Here is a 22364-nt window from a genome sequence, read left to right as displayed (position 1 = left end):
GGCAGTGCCAGGCGGGCGGCAGAGGTGCCAGGGCAGGGAGGCAGTGCCAGGCGGGCGGCAGAGGTGCCAGGGCAGGCGGCGGCAGTGCCAGGCGGGCGGCAGAGGTGCCAGGCGGGCGGCAGAGGTGCCAGGGCAGGCGGGCAGCAGAGGTGCCAGGGCAGGGGGCAGTGCCAGGCGGGCGGCAGAGGTGCCAGGCGGCGGCAGTGCTCTCCCTTTGCCAGTTCTCCTGAGCGCTGAGCGGCTGCCCAGGTGCAGCACCATCTGTGCTCTGGCAGGCGCTGGAAAGCGGCCAAGGCCCGTGCAGTGGTGGCAGCCACATGCTGAGCCAGTGAAAAGCGGCTGCTGCACAGAGCTGCCGGGGAGAGGCCCTTGGCCTGTGCTCCAGCCCGCCCCCACCCCCCGCACCCCAGGGCTTTTCATCAGCTCCTCCCTGCAGGCGGCTGGAGCAGCCCCATGGAGTTACAGTGCAGGTCAGCGGCTGAGTCCCAGCCCCTGTGCCCAGCCGCTTGCTGCCCTGGGGTGCGGCTTTGTAGTGAGCACCGCCGAGCATGGGCCTTGCAGCACGGCCAGCGCGCAGGAAAGCAGCTGTTAACCTTCCTCCAGCCAGCGCCAAATCACTGCTCGAACGCCCCCTCTGCCAGGCTCCCCCAGCCTGTGGCAGGGCCCCAGGGGTATCAGCCCAGGAAGGTCTAATTACATTCCTTCCCCCAGCCAGCAGAGAGGTGGCTGAGCCGAGGCCCGTGGCTTGACTTGGCCGGCAGCTCGGCCTCCTCCCAGCTCCCACAGAGCCTGCCAGGCGTCCCTGGGGAGGAAGCAACGCCCGAGAGCTGCCTGCCCCTGAACACAGCCGCATATAGGCTCTCACACGCAGACCGGGCCGGGGGCTCCAGGCAGGCTTGGCGTGTTGAGGCCTGGGGAGGACGGGCTCTGAGCAGGAAGGAGCGTGGCACTTTGGAGCTAAGCGCTGTCTGACGGGGCCTCCTGGCTCCAGCCCTGCCTCTGAACCACTGGCCTGCCCAGAGCCATTGTTTCAGGCTCTCTGCAGACTCAGGCAGACGACTGTGCACCAGGCACACATCATTGTAATCACATGACTCCTGGAGCTGGGTCCTTCGCCATGGGCCTGAGCCCAGAGCCATGTCGTGGGACTGGGGCCAGGCCACCAGCGTTCCCCTCCCCAGCCCCCCAATGCACCGCGGTGCACCCACTCCACGTCCTGCGACCTCTGCCTCTGGCAGCTCACCCGTGCCAGCCACACGCCCAGCAGGGAGCCAGCTTCCTCCCCGGCATCCGTCAGGCTAACGAGAGGCTGACGACGTAGCAGCTCAGACAGAGAGCAGAGGGAAGGGAGGGCAGGGCACCCCACAGCCTGACACTCGGTACAGCCCCAGTGTGCACAGGCCATGTTCTTACTGCAGGAGAACCTGGCACTCGCTCCAGCCTTCCCAGGCCCAGGGGCTCATTGTCTTCAAACCCCACAGGAAGGCTGAGATGCCCCAGCTGCAGGCCCCCTGCACTGTGGGGTGCAGAGTGGGTAGGTGGCAGCTGGCTGGCTGGTGGCGGCCAGTCCTTGCTGGGGTCACTGTTTGTCAATGGCGCCGAGTCAGCCAGGCCTGAGCAAAGCCAAGCCCAGGAATGGAGCCAGCACAGCCAATGCCTGCAAAACACTAGCACCCGCCGCTGGCAGTAGCAGGACATTGGCCGCTGCAGCCTCCAGCCAGGCCCGCGGCCGCCTCCGGCCTTGCGGGGAGCAGAGCTGCCAGCTGTTTGCACCTCCTCGGCCCAGCCGCCTGGATCCCAACGCCCCAGTGCAACGCCCCGTCCTTCCTGAGCCGCCATCCTGTTCCTCTGCCCTGCAGAGGCTCTGCTGGACCGGGAGGGGCACGAACCAGAACCTCCGGAGCCAGAGCAGTCCTGGGCCTGCCAGTCCTGCTCTGTGCTGATGCGGGGGCGGGAGGGGAACCGTTGCTCCAGGCCTGTGTTGCAGAGGGTCCCACTGCTCTGGCAGCCTTGGCGGTAGCGGGAGCTCAGGGCCCCTTTGAAGTGCCGTGGCAGCTCTGCTCCGCATGGCTGTCCGGGAGGGGGCTCAGTGCCCTGAGCTGAGCAGTGCTAAGGGCTGACGCCCTAGGCTCCGCCCCATCCACCCTCAGCCCCGCCCTTCCAGGGGCATGGAGCCACCCGCTACACCTCGTCCCAGGGCCCACAACGGCTGTTGGCCCCACTGCCCACACAGCACTGCCCACATCCCAGCCCAGGGCCCGGCCCCCAGCTCAGTGGCTCTTCTGAGCAACCAAATTGAGGCGTGGGGTGGTGGGAAGGGCACCTCAGAGCCTTGGCGCTGCCTTCCCAGAGGCACCTGCTCACGGCACTGTGATGGGGTTCAGGGGTCCCCCTGCACTGCACCCCATCCGCTGGCAGGAGAGACTCTCACTCAGCAGGTACAACAGCAGGTTTATTAGGCAACAGATGCCCAGTTTCTCACAGAAGCGTCAGTACAGCAGCCAGAGACAGTCCTTCCAACCCATCCTGGGGAGAAGACCCCGAGGGGTGCCCCTCTGGGGTGTAGCTTCCCCCTCCTCAGGCTGGCTGCCTTCCAGCTCTCCCTTTCCCTAGCCTCTTAACTGCCGCCCCCGATTCAAAACCCAGCTCAGCTCCTCCCTCCTCTTTGTTCAGGGCAGAGGTGTTACTCGCCAGTTGTAGCCCCAGGGTCATCCTTAGCCACTGGGAGCTGCTGCTTGCCTCAGACATCCAGCCTGACTCACACATGCACTCCCCCCACTCCATCACAGGCACTGAGCCCTTGGCCAACAGCCTGCCCCTTTCCCTCTCTGACCCCCAGCCAGCAGCAGAGCTGGGAGGGGAAGGACAGCAGAGCAGCGGTGGCCAGGGGAAGATGCACAACGTGAAGGATGCCCTTTGTCGGCCTGGCGGCACTGGAGTACTGAGCTGTGAGTGGCTTTCAGCACCGGGGTGCCCAGCTCCCCCTCATGCTGCTGGATAAGGGCACCCTGCTGACTTTAACCTTCCCATGCTGGGTGGCTCCCAGGAGTCGCTGGGGCTGCAGTGATTCTGAGCAAGCTGCCGGGGTTGGTGGGGAGCAAGGCAGCCGAGGAGCAGGATGAGATGTAGGGCTGAATTCCACAGGTTTGCCCGAGCTGGGCTGAGGGCTGGCGGTGCCCATGGCCTTGTTGCTCAGGCTGTGTTAGAAGCTACTAGTGAGACATTTTTTTAAATCAGCATATCTTGTAAAAGAGTTGTAGAAGATGTGGCCGAGGCGCTCTCTCTCTCTCTTCTGTCTGGCTCTTCCATGTCGCTTTTCAGTAAATCTTGCAGTCCTGGAAGAGTTCCGGAAGATGACATTGGGCCAATTTTTAAAAGGGTAAGCAGGATGACCTGGGTAATTATAAGCCTGCCAGCCTGACACCGATCCCAGGCAATATAATGGAGTGGTTGATATGGGATTCAATTAATAAGAATTATAGGAAGATAAAATAGTTAGTGCTGCTCAACAAAGATTTATGGAAAACAGAGCCTCTCAACTCGCTTTCTGTTTAACTAGGATTACGGGTTTGCTTGACACAAGCGATAGCACTGATGTACTATACACTGGTTTGGTGCCACACAACGTTATGATTAAAAAAGTCAAACGCTATAAAATGAAGCTGGGGCACATTAACTGGGTCAAACACTGGCTACTGATAGGCTCAAACTCCAGTTCTAAATGGTGACTCATCTTGGAGTGGGGGCGTTTCCAGCACGGGTCCAGGAGGGCTCTGCTCTTGGCCCTCTGACGTTGAACCGTTCTATCAATGGCCTGGAAAAGAACAGAGAATCATCACTGATCCAGTCTGCAGGTGACGTTGGCACGAGAGAGGCTGGTGGGCTCTCTCCCGGGAAGCAGCGACCCTGAAAAAACATTGTGAGTCACGGTGAGCAGTCAGCGGAACATAAGCTGCCCGTGTGATGCTGGGCATCCTGGGACGTGTGAACAGGAGGCTCTGGAGCAGAGCAGAGAGGGGATGTGACCGTTTGGCACTGGGGCGACCGCGGCTGGAATACGGAGTCCAGTTCTGGTGCCTGCGGTCCCAGAAGGATGGTGATAAACTGGAGAGGCGAGTGAAGCCCCAGGAGAGAGATTAAAGGATTCAACACCTGCCTTAGAGTGACAGATCCAAGCGGCTCCATCCCTTGAGCTTAATAAGAGGAAAATTAAGGGGTGCGCTGATCAGTCCGTTGGCCCTAAGCCCCACCCCTTCTGCCCTTGGCCCCACCCTTCCAGGGGCCTGGAGCCGCCCCTACACCTTGCCCCGGTGCCCGTGGTGGTGGGGGCATTGGCAGTGCTGTGTAGGCAGCAGGACCACGAGCCAGCCAGTGGAAGCTGAAGGGTGACAGGTTCAGCCTAGAAGGACGAGGCGTATCTCTCTCAACCTCGGAGTGTAATTAGCCACCGGAAGAGTTTCCCAGGGGCCGTGGGGTTCGCTGGCCCTGTTCACTCGAGACTGGCGCTTGCGCAGAGTTCTGCCCTGGGAGGTTTTTGGGGGCAGTTCTGTGTCCTGTGCCACGCAGCCGCTCCGACTGGATGAGCTGCCTCCCAGTAGCCCCCTCCAGCCTTGGGATCTCTAGTCAGCTGCCAGGCTGGTCCCAGGGGGCCGGAGGGCTGTGACGGAGCACCGCCAGTCTGGCGCCTTTCCAGAAGCTGAAAGCAGGACACAGGAGGGAGCCCTGCTCCCTCCATGGCCTCGCCCCTCTTCTGCCTTCCTCCAAAGCCCTGCCCCTTGGCCAGGCCAGAAGCTGGCCTGGGGCCAGGGTAAGAGTTGCCCGGGGAGTCTGGAATGCTGTGGGGAGCCCAGTGCCCTCTGCCTGCCTAGGCTGGGGTCAGGGTCCCCCAAAGCAGTCCCTGGCTCATGTCCCCCATGCCCAGGGCCCCGCATCCCCAACCCTTCCAGCTCCAACCCTACTTCTCCCCAGGGGTGACCCCCTCCTCGCCTCTGCTCCACCCCTTCCCAAGCCCCACCCCTTCCAGCCCATGCCACGCCCCTTGGGGACGCCGCTGCCCCAAGCAATGCAAGCAAGGGGAATACTAGGGGACCTGGTGCAGGGCAGCAGGAGGGGTCCCCCCTTTGTGCTGCTCTGCACTCCCTGCTGCCCTCCCCCAGCCCCCTGCACCCCGCGTCCCCAGGGCAGCAGGACGTGGCCCTGCTGGGGCTGGGGTGCAATGGAGCAGGCTGTCGGGAGATCCGGCTCCCTCCATTGCAGCGCCGGTCCGCTCCTAACCCACCCCCCATGCCACGGCCACCACCCCGCAGCCAGGACCTGGCTGTGCTCACAGCTGCAGGCCGCCGCAGGGCAGGAGCCTGGATGAGGGTCTGGTGCAGTTAGCACCCGCCCGTCCGCGTGGGTGGGGCAGGTCGTGCTGGGCTGGAGGTTGCTCACCCATGTCCTGGCCCTGCCTGCTAGGGAGCCCTCCAGAAGCAGGGAGCCAGCAGCCCCGGGGGCTGCAGCAGAGAACGGATTCTGCTGGGCCAAGTGAGCGGGGCTGGGAGACCCCGAGGCAGCGGCTGGCCAGATGGGCAGATCGAAGGGAGGACCGGAGCCCACCAGAATCCCAAGGGTCAGCGGGCACACACCTGCTGAGGGGGGCCATTGCCCTGGGGTTCCTGGCCTCCCCCACCACTACAGTGGAAACAGCAGCAGCCAGGGCCCAGGCCCATTGAATCACGAGTGGTGCTTCGGATGGTGCACAGCCGGGGTGCTGAAGGGCTGCCTGGAGGAGGCTAGCTCCAGCCCCAGCCCCAGCCCCAGCCCCAGCCCCAGCCCCACACCTCCAGCCCAGGGCCTCACCCCTTCCAGGGCCCAGAGCCGCCCCCCTGCACCGCGCCCAGGGCCCAGCAGGGTTGCAACCATGCTCTGGGCTAAGCCCTGCAAAGACTCAGGATTTGTTGTGTCTAAACCCGCCAGGACAGATGGTTCCGTCCTCCTTTGCCCGCAAAGGCACCTCCAGCCCTCCCCTGGTGTTGGCCGTCCCTTCCCACCGGTCAGGACAGTGCCCTGCGGTTTAATCCCAATCTGCTCGGCTGCAGTCTGACCCCATTGCCTGCTCCTGCCCATGGTGGCCGGAGAGAAGACCTCTGCACCTCCTGTTTACAGCAGCCTTTCCGGGCTCTGACGAGGGCTCTCACGTCCCCTTCACCTCTGCTCTTCCCAACTGCCCAGCCCCGGTTCCTGCAGCCTGAGCCCCGGGATCAGCCTGGGCACTCGCCTCTGGGTCCTTGCCAGCTTCTCTGCCTCCTTTCTGGACAGCAGTGACCACAGCTGGACACTGCTCCAGTGGGGGCCTAACCAGCGCCAGGCAGGGCAGTGTGTTCTCCTCCTGTGGCTTGCCCAGCGCTTTCCTCTTAACGCAATCCCCAGGGGCCGTTTGCTTTTTTCGGCAGCCTGATTGCACTGCGAACTCCTGCGGAGGCGGTGAGCCGTGTTCCCGCTGAGTTCTCCCATCTGAGGGAGGAATAAGTTTTGTTCTGTGCACCAAGGCCAGTGTGAATGTGCACCACCCATAGAAGCACAGGCTGCAGGCTGTGAGAACGCTGCTTGTCACCTGGGCGACACCCGACGTTCTCCTGGGTGGCGATGCAGCTTGGGTCCCTGACTGCTGCCTTTGGTGCCCTGGCTGCTGCCCACGCGCCAGGCAGGGGTGGTAGCAAGGCCAGGGCAGGTCCTCATGTGCCAGGGCTGCAGGGGAGCTGCTGGCTGCCGAGAATCCATCCCCACCACTTTGTGCTTCATGCACTCCCAGCCGACGCGGCGCAATCAGCCGGTGCAGGACCTAGCTCCAGCCCTGGGGGGTACCTCTGCCCTGCAGTAACATGCCAGGCGCTCAGGTCACGGGGAACACAAGTTGTGAGCCACGACAAGTCCCAGCCCCTCAGGGGGCAAGGGGCCCCGGGCCGGGCAGTTACCAGCCATTCTGTGTTGGTGTGTTGGGCTTTTCTTCCCTTTGTGGAGCACCTTCACTTTGCTCCCTTGGTTGTCTCTCGCCCAGGCCTGCCACCTGCCGAGCTGAAGGATGCAAGAGGCTGACAAGCTTTTGGTGCCCCCTCCCTGGGGGGCATGCGGTAGGTAGCTTTTCCAGGGTCTTAGGAAACAGGCCCGTGGGGACAGAAAACCCCCGGGCCCTGGTCACAGGACCTGCATGAGAGCAGCAGCAGCCGGGCTGCTGGGGAGTAAGGACCCTGGCTTGAATCTCAGCCTCATCACCGACTCGACTGTCACCCCAGGCGAGTTCCTCAGCTCTCTCCCAGCTAGAGGGGAGACCCCCAGGGCAGCTGGGGGGGTCCTTTCATTCCTGGCTGCAAAGAGCAGGGGCAAAGCGTTCATGCTGGCCGCTCCCAGCCTTGCCACCTGCTAGCCCGGGAGCCTTCATCCCAGCCAGAGCCCAGCACCACTGTGCTCCGCCAGGACCACAGCAAGCCACAGCCTCTCTGCAAATCCACCTGCTGGGGCAGCGCTTGCTCGCCGGCAGGAGGTGGCAGCATCGCACTGGCAAACCAGTCGCTGGATGATTGCGTGGGGCACAGAGCTCATGCCCAGCGTGGCTGCCCATGCCATAGCTGGGGCCCGGCAGCTCAGGCAGAGGTCAATTCCGTCGCCGTGCTGGAGCCGCCACCCACCTGGGAAAGTCGCTCTAACTCAGGGGCCCATCCATGCAACAAACCTCGTTGCCAGCTCTGCCCACATATCTACACCAGCAACACCATTACAGGACCTAACCAGATCAGCCAGACCATCGTGGGGTCATTCAGCTGCACATCTACCAATATAATTTATGCCATCATGTGCCAGCAATGCCCCTCTGCTATAGACATCGGACAAACTGGACAGTCTCTACGTAAAAGAATGAACGCACACACATCAGATATCAGAAATGGCAATATACAAAAACCCGTAGGAGAGCACTTCAATCTCCCAGGCCACACAGCAGCAGACTTAAAAGTAGCTATCCTACAGCAAAGAAATTTCAGGACCAGACTCCAAAGAGAAATTGCTGAGCTACAATTCATCTGCAAATTCGACGCCCTCAGCTCAGGCTTAAACAAAGACTGCGAATGGCTGGCTAAATACAGAAGCAGCTTCCCCTCCCTCGGTGTTCGCACCTCCAGATCAGCTGCTGGTAGTAAGCCTCACCCTTGCTGACTGAGTTAACTTTGTTATGCCCAGCCTTGCTCTGGCTTATTTAAACCTGGCCCTGAAAATTTCCATGACCAGCATCTGATGAAGTGAGTTTGTGCTCATAAAAGCTCATGCTCAAAACTTTTCTGTTAGTCTATAAGGTGCCACAGGACCTTCCACCTGGGAAAGACACTCACCTCCGTGCTGGGTTGCTGGGTTGGAGCTGACGGGAGCCGCTGCACAAGGCTGGCACCCTGGCATCTGCCCAGCGGGCAGCTCTCTGGTCCTGCTGTGCACCCTTGCAAGAACAGCCTGGTGAGCAGCTGCAGCCTGCCACCGTGTCTCAGCTCGCCCTGCCCTCGGGCCAGCAGCTCAGAGAAGTGGGATACATCTACACTGGCCCGAAGGACCCGCTGCACAGCTGCGGCTGGCCCATTCAGCTGACACAGGGATTGGGGGCTGTGCAGTGCAGAGGGCTCTGGGCCACACCCCCGTCTCAGGGGGTAGAGGTACCCCCGGGGCTGGAGGTCACTGCCGAGGTCCTGCGCCGGCTGATTGCGCCGCGTCGGCTGGGAGTGCATGAAGCACAAGGCGTTGGGGATGGATTCTCAGCAGCCAGCATCTCCCCTGCAGCCCTGGCACATGAGGACCTGCCTTGGCCTTGCTACTACCCCTGCCTGGCGTCACTGTGACAATTTCTCTGAAAACATCCACCCCATGTGGAGCCACGGTCAGAACAGCAAACAGCATGGTGGGAATCGTTCCGAAAGGGGTAGAGGATAAGACAGAGAATATCGTATTGCTGCTGTATAAATCCACGGTACGCCCGCAGCTGGAATACTGTGTGCAGCTGTGGTCGCCCCATCTCAGAAAAGGTATCTTGGCATTGGGAAAAAAATCAGAAAAGGGCAACAAACCTGTTTCGGCATTTGGAACAGTGGCTGTTCTAGGGGACTGGGACTATTCAGCTTGGAAAAGAGACGACGAGGGGGGATAACATCAACTATCACGGGCTCAGCACCCATTGGTGTCTGATGCCTCCCTCTCTATTTCCTTCCATCTTTCCCTGCCCACTGCGCAGTGGCTTAGTTTCTGTACACTAGCTCTGCACCAATCCATCATATCATCCACCCATTCTCTGGGGGCTCTGCCCACCCGTCCATCATGCTGAATAACAGGGTCTTGATTTTTCATTGGTCGTTCATTCTTCCAATATTCCCGACTAGCTGTAACTTCCGTTGTATAACCTTCTTTCGGCTGTATCTTCCTATGGAATTCCTTATTGGTGACCTGCATCCATCCTGTTCTCGGGATCTTTCTATAACAATGCCTCTTGAGAGCCAATATCCTTCTCTTTGAATCATTCATTATCACTCATGTCTCACATCCGTACAACATGCTGCTGAATACCACAGAGGCCCATAAAATCACTGCCGGAGTGGAGAAAGTCAACAAAGAAGAGTTATTTACTCTTTCCCCCTGCACAAGGACAAGGGGTCACCAAATGAAATTAATAGGCAGCAGGTTTAAAACAAATAAAAGGAAGCACTTCTGTGATGGGGTTCAGGGGTCCCCAAGCTCTGCACCCCATCCGCAGGCAGGAGTGACTCTCACTCAGCAGGAGAACGGCGGGTTTATTAGCCGACAGGACACAGCGTCATACAGAGGAGTCAGTGCAGCCGGCAGGGACAGCCAGTCAAATCCACACTGGGGAGAGGAGGCCCCGAGGGGCCCCTGGAGCTGTGGCCTGGCCCCCTCCTTTGTCTCTCTCTCTCTCTCTCTCTCTCTCCAACTCCCAGTTCCAATTCAAACCCCTCAGGCTCCACCTCCTCCTTTGTCTGCAGCCCAGAGGTGTCACCTGGTCCCCAGGTTACCCCCAGCAGGAGCCTCACACCCCCGTGAGCCACACACGTACACACGCATCCCCCACTCCACCACAACTTCTTCACACAGTGCATGGTCAACCTGTGGAACTCCTCGCCAGCGGAGGTTGTAAAGGCCAAGATCATAACAGGGTTCAAAAAAGAACAAGATAAATTCATGGAGGACAGGTCCAGCGATGGCAGGAATGGTGTCCCTCACCTCTGTCTGTCAGAGGATGGCAATGGACGGACACCAGGGGAGAGACCACTTGATGATCACCTGTTCTTGTCACTCCCCCTCAAGTACCTGGCACTGTGGGCAGACAGGGCACTGGGCTAGATGGACCTTTGGTCTGACCCAGCCTGGACATTCTTTTGTGTTTATGTTCTTCAGATTTACTAGCAGGGATAGACCTGATTTTGGCCTGGGAGGTTAACGGCCCATGGCCTGTGCTGCGGCAATAGTGTATATGGGGGCGGATGGGCCAGTGAAGGACTGATGGCCTGTCCCAAGCCCCTGGGGGAACTGAAGCCTTGCATTACTGGCCAGTTCAGCCACGCAAACAGAGGTCCGAGTGATCCTGAGGAGCAATTGCCTTTCCCTGGGAACGAGAGTGAAACTCACCCAGCCCTGAAACACGAGGCGGGAGGAGCAAAAATTACTGCGGCAAAGTCCTCCCAGTGGTGGGTGGGGGCCCGCTCAGGGCCCGCGTGAAGGCTGCACATCACAGCTAAAGGCCATCGGTCGCTTCTCCCCACCCAGCATCCCTGCTCGGCTGTCACGAGCCGTGTCATCAGCCCCAGCCAGAGAGCCGTGGAGCGTGGCTGGTGGCACTGCCGGCTTGTTGGCCCACATGCACCCCTCTCCTGTGATGTCAAAGCAAACCCCAGCCACGGCATCTGTCTAGCTGGGGCAGACGGGCGGGGACGGTGGCAGCGGCAGGAGAGCCCACATGTCAGAGACAGGCGGTGCCGTCCCCATGGGAGGCAGAGGCTGGACTCATGGCTCAAACCCATGTGTGTGTGGGCTGGGGGGGTGGCTCTAAGTCACCTTCGTGCTCCCCTGCTTCTGAGGCCAGATCAGCTCCTGCGCAGGTCAGAGCCAGCCCAGCCCTGGAAATCACGGCTGCTCCACTCTGCTGGCCTTGCTCTGAGCCACAGCGAGGCCGGGGAGGGCTGGGCACCGGGGTGTTTGGGGACGGCCCTGGGTGGGTGACTCCGGCCGCTGTCTCTGGCCAATGCTGAACTGGAGGAGGAGTGTGGCAAGTGGCTGCACCCAGGGACCTCTGCTTCCCTGGCTGGGTGACGTGCTGGGTCCCTTTCACTCCCTCGCACGGCTCTTGTGCACAGTGCTCAGCAAGCTGCGGGGAGAAGGGTGCCTGGGTGAGCTGCTGGGCCAGACAGGGACTCCCCCGGATTGCAGGTGAGAGGCCCCTGCCCCGGTCCCTTAGCCGGTGGCCATGGAGGCAGGAGCTGGCTGCCTCGTTTGTCGCACTCTGGACACTGCCGAACCGAGAAATGGGGGAGGTGGGCAATGAGGTGGCCTTAGAGGTGGGCAATGAGGTGCCCCAGGCGTGCTGCACACCCCAGCTGATTCGCCCCACACCGAGGCAGCCACCAGCTCACTGCCCCTCAGCCTGACTTCTGGCCTTGCATGTTGCCTGTCCCTGTCCGACCCTGCCGGGCCGCGCCCCTTCTGTGTCGCTCCCTAGCTCCCCCCAGAGACACCTCTGCAGAAAAGTTCCTGCTGAGCTGAGGGGCTGCACGGCTTCCCAAGCCCTAGTAAGCCCTGGCAGGGGCTCAGGGCTGCATGGGGAGAGATCTCCCCGACCTCTTCCTCAACGCCGTGGACAACATCTGCCCCGTCAACATCTCTGGCACCTTCCCACGCAAGCACCCCCAGGAGGCCGCCGTTGGGCAGGGCCTTTCCCAGCGGCCTCTGGACAAGCAACAGCTGAAGACCCTCTTCCGCTCCTACTACTCAGCCCAGGTGAGAGTGGCAGGGTCACCCCCACTAGGATGTCACCCAGAACCTCCCGCCCGTCATCCTGCATGACGACCTCGCTGGTGTGGAGCGGGCAGGTAGCTCTCTCTTCACCCCGGACGGGGCCCCGGCTGGCGGGCGGTTCCCTGCCCACTTGTGACATTTGTTCCCCGCTTGGCACAGTGTCTCTTTCCTTAGTGTGATGGGGCTCGGGGGTCTCCACGCTCTGCACCCCAGCCGCAGACAGGAAGGACTCTCACTCAGCAGGTAAAACAGGGAGTTTATCAGCGGACAGAGGTGCAGCTCAGCCCAGAGGTGTCGGTGCAGCCGGCAGAGACAGTCCTTCCAGCCCGTCCTGGGGAGAGGAGCCCGAGGGGTGCCCCTCTGGGGTGTAGCTTCCCCTGAGCCAGGCTGGCTGCCTCCCAGCTCCCTCACCCAGCTTCTAACTGGCGCCTCCCATTCAAACCCCACGCGGCTCCTCCCTGCTCTGTGCTCAGGGCAGAGGTGTTACCTGCCAGCTCAGGTTCCAGCCCCAGAGGTCATCCCCAGCCGCTGGGAGCTGCTCTGCCTGTGACACACACACCCAGCCTGAGTCTCACATGCACCCCCAACTCCATGACACTTCGCCTGGCTGCTCTCTGATGTGGGGGCCAGGACTCTGAGCTGCCCACAACCCGTCAGGCTGCGCACACATGGTGACGGGCCCGTCCCCCTTGCTTTTGCCAGTGCCAGCCCCTCTCGGGCTGTGCCGTACCCTGCTGGTTGCGCTGGCCCGGCTGCCGCACAGGGCCTGGGTCCTGCTCTCCAGGCTGGAAGGTACCACGCCGGGCTCTGGGGCTGGGGCAGGGGCAATCCCAGGACAGCAGGTGACCATGGTGGTTTCAGGGGACACAGGGGAGCCCGCATGCTGTGGGATGGGTCTGGGCAGGGCCAGGCCAGAGGCTGGCATGGGCGAGGCCAGCCCGCCTGTCAGCTTCTATCTGTCTGGCCTCGCTCGGGCGCCCTTGGTGAATGTCAAGGCAGCCACCGATTTCCCTGGCAGTTTCCACTTGACTGCACCACCCCGCTGCCCGCCTGCAGCCGGCACGGCCCCCCAGCCAGCCGCTCCTGCCTGACCCTAATGCGCTCTGGCAGGAGGGGCGGCCGAGCAGATGTTCCCTGCCACTGGCACCGGGGAGCTCGGGCACGGCGGGCAGGGCCAGGCTGGTTGGGACGGGGGTGGGAGGGAAGTGGGGAACAGCTCTCCAGCGAGACCAGCTCTGACAACGGGCCACGGCTGGGTCACGGCCTGCGTGGGGCTCGGCTGAACAAAGCGCACTGTCTCCGGCGGGGCACCCCCGGGACTCTGGCCACCACGCTCGATGCACCAGTGTAGGCCGCCCCCTGGCCCCAGCCCCAGCCCCAGCGGTGCGGCACTCACCACCAAACCCACCAGTGGCACAAGCAGCCTCCTGCGCCCAGGCTCTGAGCCAGGCCAGCGCGGTACAACCTGCACATGGCAGGCCGGGCTGGGACGCAGAGTCCTGCAGCCCAGAAGTGACGGGTTTCCCCACGCACAGGAGTGCCTGCAGCACAGGGGGCCTGGAGGCAAGGACCTGTTCTGGAACCTCGCGGCTGGTGTCCCTCCGCCCAGCGAGCGCGTGCTGAGCTGTGGCACTCCCATGCCGCCGGGCGTGGGGAAGATGTGTCCTTAGAGGGGAACTCGACGGAGGGGCAGAGGGGAGCAGCACTGCCTGGGCTGGATGGGGGAACTCACCGCTCTGCAGCCCAGCCAACGCCAGCAATGTGGCGCCTGCACACAGCAAGCCCATGGCAGCTGCACCGCACCCCGTGGGACGCGTCCTGCGTGGGGTGGGGGCCGGTGTGCCCCCCCCAAGAGCCGGCCTTACCCGGGCCCTGTGGTAGGAAGAGAAGCACAAGGACAGACAATGCCGCGGCAGGGGCAACACAACCCCTTTCACACGGGCACTGGCACCTCTGGTGCGGGTTTTCTGGCTTGTGCGTCCAAGCGTGTGCACTGGACCTGACCTTCTGCCCTGAACCTCCCAGCATCTGACAGAGAGGAGAGCAGAAAACAAGCCCCTGGCACAGAGCTCCCATGGCAGGTCTGTGTGCAGGCCCCATCCTGCACTGTGCTCAGCACCCTCAGGTCCCGCTGCACCCAGGGAGGGAGGGAAAGGAGGCCCCTCCCTTCCAGGCCTCCTGTGAGATTTCAAGGGGTGGGCTCTCTGCTCAGCCCCGGCCCTCGGTGGGCTGCGTCTGCACCAAGATTCACATCAAGGGACCTGGGTGGCACGGTCCATGGCCAGTGAAGTTACCCGGCTTTGAGCTCCAGTGCTGGCTGAAACGCTCGGGCCTGGAGAGCACGGAGGAGGCGGCTCAGACTTGAGCCGTGTCTACACGTGCACGTTATTTCGAAGTAGTGGCGCCAACTTCGAAATAGTGCCCATCACGGCTACATGTGGCAAGCGCTATTTCGAAGTTGAAATCGACGTAAGGCGGCGAGATGTTGAAGTTGCTAGCCCCATGAGGGGATGGGAATAGCGCCCTACTTCGAAGTTGAATGTCGAAGTAGGGCACGTGTAGACGATCCGCGTCCCGCAACATCGAAATAGTGGGGTCCGCCATGGTGGCCATCAGCTGAGGGGTTGAGAGACGCTCTCTCTTCAGCCCCTGCGGGGCTCTATGGTCACCGTGTGCAGCAGCCCTTAGCCCAGGGCTTCTGGCTGCTGCTGCGGCAGCTGGGGATCCATGCTGCAGGCACAGGGTCTGCAACCAGTTGTTGGCTGTGTGGGTCTTGTGTTGTTTAGTGCAACTGTGTCTGGGAGGGGCCCTTTAAGGGAGCGGCTTGCTGTTGAGTCCGCCCTGTGACCCTGTCTGCAGCTGTGCCTGGCACCCTTATTTCGATGTGTGCTACTTTGGCGTGTAGACGTTCCCTCGCAGCGCCTATTTCGATGCGGTGCTGCCCAACGTCGAAGTTGAACATCGACGTTGCCAGCCCTGGAGGACGTGTAGACGTTATTCATCGAAATAGCCTATTTCGATGTTGCTACATGGAAATAAGCTGTTTCGATGTCGCGTGCACGTGTAGACGTAGCCGTGGCGAGCGGGGGCATCGCCAGCCTTGAAACAAATGGATGGAACCAAGAGAACAACAGCGAGTCCTGCGGCACCTTAGAGACCAACAGATATTTTGGAGCATAAACTTTCACGGGCAAAGACCCCGGGTCTTTGAAGCAGGTGTTCGCCCATGAAAACTTCTGCTCCAAAATATCTGCTCGTCTCTAAGGTGCCGCAGGACTCGCTGTTGCTCTGGAAGCTGCAGACGAACGCGCCCAGCAGCAGCGCCTGGCCTGGAAGCCCCTCCCCGGGGAGCGGCAGCGGGTCCCTGCGGGCGCCCCGAGGGCTGGAGGCGGGGGCTGCCCGGGGTCACCGGCACTCGGCCCGGTACGCATGAGCCAGCTGCTGCCCAGGCCTCTGTGCCGCTCACCCCTCCCGCGCCCTGCCCGCAGCGGGCACCCGGGTGCCGCGGGGAAGGAGCGGGGCAGCTCGCCGGGAGCCGGCGGCAGGGGGGGAGACCTGCCCTGGGGACGCACCTGCAGCCTCCCAGGCTGGGAGCAGCCGGGAATTTGCGCCCTGCGGCGCTGCCCTGGCCAGGGCTGGGCCACCGGGAGCAGCGCAGCCGCGGGGGCCGAGCAGCTGTCGAGGGGGCAGCGCGCGGAGGGCTGGACGCGGAAAACCCCCATTCCCGGCGATCCCAGGTGGGGCTCTGGAAGGGGCACTCAGGGCGCAGGGGGCTCCTCTGCCCCGGGCCCCCCCGTCTTCAGAACCAGCCCCGTTTGCTGCTCCACCTCCCCAGCCTGCAAAGTCCGGCACTGGCCTCTGGCTGGCTGGACCCCACCCCCAGCGCACACCCCTGCCCCGGCCCAGGGCCCCAGTGTCACGGCATGGGGGGGGTCCCCGGGCAGAGGCGGCTCTCGCTCGGCAGGAGAACAGGAGGTGACGGGCGACAGGGACACAGCATAGAACAGGCTAGAGAGACTGGGACTATTCAGTTTGGAAAAGAGGCGATTGAGGGGCGATATGATAGAGGTATATAAAATCATGAATGGTGTGGAGAAAATGAATGTAGAAAAATTATTTACCTTTTCCCATAATACAAGAACTAGGGGACACCAAATGAAATTGATGGGTAGTAGGTTCAAAACTAATAAAAGGAAATTTTTCTTCACACAGCGCACAGTCAACCTGTGGAACTCCTTGCCGGAGGAGGCTGTGAAGGCCAGGACTCTATTAGGGTTTAAAAAAGAGCTTGATAAATTTTTGCAGGTTAGGTCCATAAATGGCTATTAGCCAGGGATAAAGTATGGTGCCCTAGCCTTCAGAACAAGGGCAGGAGATGGATGGCAGGAGATAAATCACTTGATCATTGTCTTCTGTTCTCCTTCTCTGGGGCACCTGGCATTGGCCACCGTCGGCAGATGGGATGCTGGGCTTGATGGACCTTTGGTCTGACCCAGTATGGCCATTCTTATGTTCTTATGTTACAGGACGAGTCCTTTGGAGTCCGCTTTCCAGGCAGACGGGATGTCTGTGGTCAATGCAGCGCACAAGGCCTGCAGGAGCCCTGTACCTGGCTAGCCGATGCCAGCACGCCTGCCCTTCGGCAGTCCAGGGCAGCGACAGGGAGAGCATTTCCTGGGCGCACAGGGTGAGGGGAGAGATGCGTGTGGGCTGGGAAGAGCTGTTTGCGTTTATTTGTGCTGCTCTAATTACTGCTTCTTCCCAGCTGCCGGAGAGCAGGAGGCAGCGTGTGGCAAGGCATGTGAAGGGCCAGGTTCTGAGTCGCTCCCACAGAGACCAGGCTGTCCCACGTGGTGGACTCTGGCGAGCCGGAGCGAGAAGCGGAAAGCAAGGCAGGGTGAAGAAGCAGCACCGCGGAGGGCGGAAGAGGAGGTAGAGAGTTGTTTCACCTGGGAGGAGTTGCAAACGGCCGGAGGCTGAGAGAGCCAGAGCGTCGCTAGGATGAGGCTGCGGAAAGAGACGGATGGGGAAGGGGCTGTGCAGGGCCCCGGGCAGACTTTCCCCTCCAGCCAAGACTTCGTCTTACGGCCTGAAGTCCAGCTTTGCCATGCGCCACCCTGACCTGGGAACCACACGGGTTCTGTGGGGTCTCTGCCTGCTGAGTGAGGGTCGGCTGTGGGGGCTGCTTGGATGTGTCCCTGGTGCTTACACTGTAAGTTCCCTGCAACTCCCAGAGACCTGCCTGCTTTGCAAACCGCAGCCACGTGCCCTGGTAAATCCCCTCCTTAACGGGAAGGGCCGTTCGTCACAAACTCACTCCTCCGGGCCGGGCACAGCCGGTTGGGTACGTTATCTTCTGTCCTGTGCTGAAGGCATCAGCTTTCACCGGCCTGCAGGCTTATAGCTTAACCGCCACTAAGGGAGCACAAAGGAAGAAGTCACGTGGGACTCCCCTCAGGATGGGGCTCCGCCTGGCCTCTGGGCGCTGGCCTCCTGGCAATGAGGTGAGCTCCACTTTGTTCTGGGTCCCACTGGTGCAGAATGGATCCCGCCAGCCTGGGAGCGGGAGCACACAGGGCAGTGTCTGCCCCACGGCGGTGGCATTCTACTTCTCCCCTCTGCTCAACGCCATGTAGCCTGCCCCCCGGCCGCCAGCTCCCAGCCAGCTCAATGCTACATGCCCAGCAAGTCCTCTGAAGCCTAAACCCGCCATTCTCAGCCCTGGCTGGCCCAGAGGACACTCAAACCTCCCCGGTATCCACAGGCATGATTTGCTCCTGGGCCTGGCTGCTCTGTGTCTACAGCTGGGGGCCTCAGACTCTTGGGAATGGCTCCTACAGAAGGACCATGACTGTGCTGTTCTCCGGGTCCTGCCCAGCCAAGCAGGAGGCTGCAAGGAGTGAAACAAGCTTTTATTGAAGGTTTTCCACAGCCGATCCCAACCTGACGGCACAGATCCACCACTACTGAAATCACTGACAGCACCACAAACCCCCGGTACTAGGATGCACCAAAGCACCTTACAAGGACTCAGTTCGGGCTGCAGGCGCTCCATGGAGGGGCCTTCTCGGCTGGCTGCTGCTCTCAGCCTGGGGCATTGCTAGGCTGGGTAGAAGTGCTTGAGAAGCTGCTTCTTGTTGACTTTTCCCATCTGATTGAGTGGGATCTCCTCCACCAGCAGCAGCTCGGTAGGGACAGCGTAGAGTGCCATGGACTGCCTGGAACACACAAACAGACCTTTTCACTTATCCTCACCATCAGGGTGGAACCTCCTGCCCAGAGCTGCCAGAACATAAGAACGGCCACACTGGGTCAGACCACAGGTCCATCCAGCCCAGTGCCAGGTGTCCCAGAGGGAATGAACAGAACAGGTCATCATCAAGCGATCAGTTCCCTGTCGCCCATTTCCAGCCTTGGCAAACAGAGGCTGGGGACACCCTCCATGCCCATCCTGGCTCACAGCCATTGAGGGGCCTATCCCCCATGAATGTATCTAGTTCTTTTTTAAACTCTACTGTAGTCTTGGCCTTCAAAACATCCTCCAGCAAGGAGTTCCACAGGTTAACCGTGCATTTTGTGTGAAAAAACATTTCCTACTGTTTGTTTTAAACCTGCCGCCTATTAGTATCATTTGGTGACCCCAGAGGGTATGCTCCAGGTGGCACCTCCTGTCCAGAGCTGCCAGAGGTTACGCTCCACTCCCTTGAGGATAGCACTGTAGCTGTGAGTCAGCAAAAGAGAAACAAAACTTCAAGAGGCACCCCCCCAAGTCACAGGATGATGGCAAACGTGGTAGTCAGGGGTTAATGGACTGGCATAAAAGCATCCAGTAAGGCAGAAAAGGAAGAGGTCTCTGAACCCATGACTGCGAGGAGAGGGTTAACCTTAACCATCCTCACCTCCTGCGAGTCCATGGGAGTCCCTTCCGAGAAAGGGCACCCACAGGCTTCCCTTCCCAGGGATGTGAAGGGTTAACCCAGCTCTGGCAGGAGACTCGTGTTCTACAGCCAGCAATGGATTGTAACTGAGAAATCCCAGCCGGAGCTTGAACAGACGGCACCGTTTGGGGATAAAAGCGATCCTCTTAGTCGCGCAGGACCAAGTGCAGCTGTTTCCTGCTGGCCAGCCAGCGAAGCACACCAGACACCCCTGTAATGGGGCCGCTGTTGTGACACAACAAGGCTCTACCAAGCACCCCTTCTGCTGGGGGACGACGGGTCCTGGCACTGCAGCAAGATCTGGGGGCGCAAGGGATGCTGCTGTGACAGCTCGCTCAGAGGAGCCACTTCAGGAAGACAGTGGGACAGGCCGTCTCCCGTTCACACGCAGCGCCCGCCTCCCTGAACCCAGCACTCTCCGCTTCCTACTGAGTCAGCGCCAGTCTTGCCGCATCGCTGCTGAACACCGAAGGGAGCTTCGCGTCAGCGGACCCACTCTTAAGTCATTCAACGGTGGGGGCTGGACCATGACATCACAATCATGGCAGCGTGAAATCACCCACTGATTACTTATGGAGCAAGGAAGGCGCACGGAGCATTCTGCAGTGGGGGTGGTCGCAGCTCCAGGAAGCTCCCGGCCTCTTTCTGGGGCACACAACGCCCCGGCAATGGTTCCAAGCACAGGTAGGTGTTGCAGAGAGATCCTCGCTGCAGAGTCCCACATGTGGGGCCCGTAGCCTAATGTCTGGGCAATAAGGGCCTCAGGGAAGGGGCCATTAGGTGCTCAGGACAGTGCCTGTGTAGCCCCAGAGAGCTGGGTGCCCAGCACGTATAAAAGCAAGTGCCTAAAGCCCTGGGGGAGATGCGTGGGTTTGGGTGAGACGCCTCCACAGCAGCTGGCCCTTCCCGAGATTGCTGGCGAGGAGTGGGGAAGCCGCCTCTGAGACGCAGAGTGAGACTCCCGTCACCTGCAACTCAAGGCGGATGTTAATGCGTGGCTGGGGCCGGACAAGACAATCACAGTCCTACTGCGTGACCCAGTCCCACAGCGTCCCCACTGCCTGCATGCGGCCCGGGTGAGAAAACGCCCCACAAGCGAACACACCTCCGAGCGCACCCCCAGCGAGGGCCAGACAAGCTGTCTACAAGGAGTGGAAGGGGTAGCTTGGAACGGACAGTCATCAACCCTTACGAATAGGGCTCTGAAAATACAGCACGAACAGTGACTCCTGCTCTCTTTTTGTGCCCTTAACCTGTACCGTATGGGTGCCATGGGGGAGATGAGCCTTTCCCAAACTGGGAGTCCTGACCCAGAAGGGAGTTGCAGGCTGGGAGGTCATTACTTCAAACCTGGGCGGCTGGGGTGCTGCTGACTGATGGCCGAACTCTGCAGGCAGCAGTCAGGGTGGCATTAATATAGTATTCACACCCTGACTTCTGCACTGCTGCTGGCAGTGGCTCTGCCTTCAAAGCTGGGCTTCCTCGCCAGCAGCCACCACTTTCCAGCTGCCCAGCTCTGAAGGCAGCCCTGCTGCTGGCAGCAGCACAGAAGTCAGGGTAGCAGAACGGAACCTCCCCCACTCTCAAGCTCCTTTCTTGGGTCCGGAGCCCTACGATTACAACACTGGGACATTTCCAATTTAGAGCTGACATCTGAAATTTGTGATTTTTGACACCCTCTGTCCAAGAAATTGACCAAAATCGACCATGAATCTGGTAGAGCCCCTCCCAGTGATTGACAGTGGCAGGGAAAACAAATGATAACACTGAATGGTACCATGAAGGAAGCAAAACCAGGCTGAATTACACTGTTCTGAGTTGATCTCCTTGGTAGTAGTCGCTTGCCTAGACCACAACAGATGGGCTCGCAGGCCAGCTGGCTGGCTATGCCCACAGGCCAACTCCTCCCGCCTGTCCATTCGCGTGTGAGCCTGGGCTAACCTGTATGCCCCTTGCACGTAGACGTGCCCATTCTTACACACACGCAGGGCCGGGTTCCTGCTTGCTTTTGCAGGAGGGAGTCTTAGCACAGAACTAGTGCAGGAACCAAGAGGTGGGGGCTCATCTCCTGCCTTCTGTTATCTGAGTGTCACCAACCTGGGGCCATGCCCAACTCCCTGGCACTGATTCTAACACAACATGCCAAGTCCATGGAGCACTTCAACCATCATCCCCTCCCTGCCCCCCAAAGCCCAACGATCAGCACACCCTGCCATATGGATGGCTCTCACTCAGAACAGCGCCTGTCACCAGGAGACTAGATTGGAGGCGAAAGCTGCGACATGAATCACTCTGAACAGGGACATGTGTCTCCTGCCAGGAGAGCAAGAAAGGGGCAAAACAAGCGCAAGTGACGTAGGAAGCGAAGGGCAGAGACAGAGCGAGAGGAGTGATGTGGACTGAGGGGAAAAGACAGTGTAAGCGTGGTGCCCAGGAGACAGCCGATGACAGCACGCAGGCAAGGGGCAGGGACGCTGCCTGGGGCTCTCACAGCCCCTTTAATGCACAGCAGGCGGTAGCTGGATTCTCCTCTCTTTACATTTGACTGGCTCAATAGGAAGGGCTCTGATCTTCGCTGCGACAGGCGAACGAAGAATCGCCGCCGGAGCTGGAGAGGGGCAAAGTGCAGTGAAACGCAATGTGAGCGCTCGGCTTTCCCCACGGACTGGCCAGACGTAGGTGAACGGAGCCCAGGCAAAGACAAAGGCAGAGGTCACAGAACAGCAGAGACCTCCCGGCCTGTGTAACCGGGGCAGTCAGGGAGAGCTGGCTGCAGCCTGAGTACACTCACATGTGCTTGCTGGTCCAGGCAGCACTGCAGGCCACACCTGACTGCAAGCCTCACACTCAGAGCAATTATAAACAGCCAGTTCCCGGCCCGCTCTGGATGGCACCGCGCGAGAGTCAACACGGGCCAGGCTTGGCTTTGTGAGCTGCTGTCTAGGCAGGATGTGGGATGGCAGCCACGTGGCGAAGGGCCGTGGTACGCAGGGACAAAGGGAACTGCCGGGGCCAATGCCAGGCCTATCCACAAGACAAGCACAGAGTGGCTGTCAGACAGACCCTGTATGGCACCCTCATTGCCAGCCTGTTCTGCAGCTCTGCCTTCTCAGTGCCTGTGCCCCCAGGATGCTGCTGACAGGGGAAGGACATTCCTCCTGGCTTGCGGAGTAAGGAGATGTGCAAATACAACTGGAGCCACTTCCCCTCTGAGGGAGGGGAGCCCTAGCCGGGGGGCTGACAGACTTTCCAGGCCCCTGGGCAAGCGGGGGGCCTGGCTCCATGCTCCTCGAATAAGCAGGGCCAGGGCCATCAGCCCTCAGCACCACCTGGAATGTGATGTACCACCAGGAACACACTGCTCCAAAGGTGATTTAAAGGGCCCAGCCT

The 22364-nt window shown here is 60.7% G+C and overlaps 1 protein-coding gene across 5 annotated transcripts in view; it reads right to left on the bottom strand.

Moving 5' to 3' along the window:
* Nucleotides 1-3250: 3250 nt before the first annotated feature.
* ACSF3 (acyl-CoA synthetase family member 3) overlaps nt 3251-22364 on the bottom strand; it is a 127004-nt gene continuing 107890 nt past the window's right edge. For 3 of the 5 annotated variants that reach the window (XM_075008752.1, XM_075008754.1, XM_075008753.1), the window contains exon 10: nt 17940-18254. In XM_075008752.1, the coding sequence (XP_074864853.1) occupies nt 18137-18254 (118 nt within the window). In that variant the 3' untranslated portion in view covers nt 17940-18136. Of the gene's footprint in view, nt 3815-17932; nt 18255-22364 lie in introns of those variants that run through there. The other 2 variants (XM_075008755.1, XM_075008756.1) reach the window with 2 other exon arrangements.

The sequence above is a fragment of the Carettochelys insculpta genome, chromosome 14 (genome assembly GCF_033958435.1).
Source record: "Carettochelys insculpta isolate YL-2023 chromosome 14, ASM3395843v1, whole genome shotgun sequence".
NCBI classification, from domain to species: domain Eukaryota; kingdom Metazoa; phylum Chordata; order Testudines; family Carettochelyidae; genus Carettochelys; species Carettochelys insculpta.
Note: the sequence above shows the minus strand (reverse complement) of the source record. Positions and strands in the feature narration are given on the sequence as shown.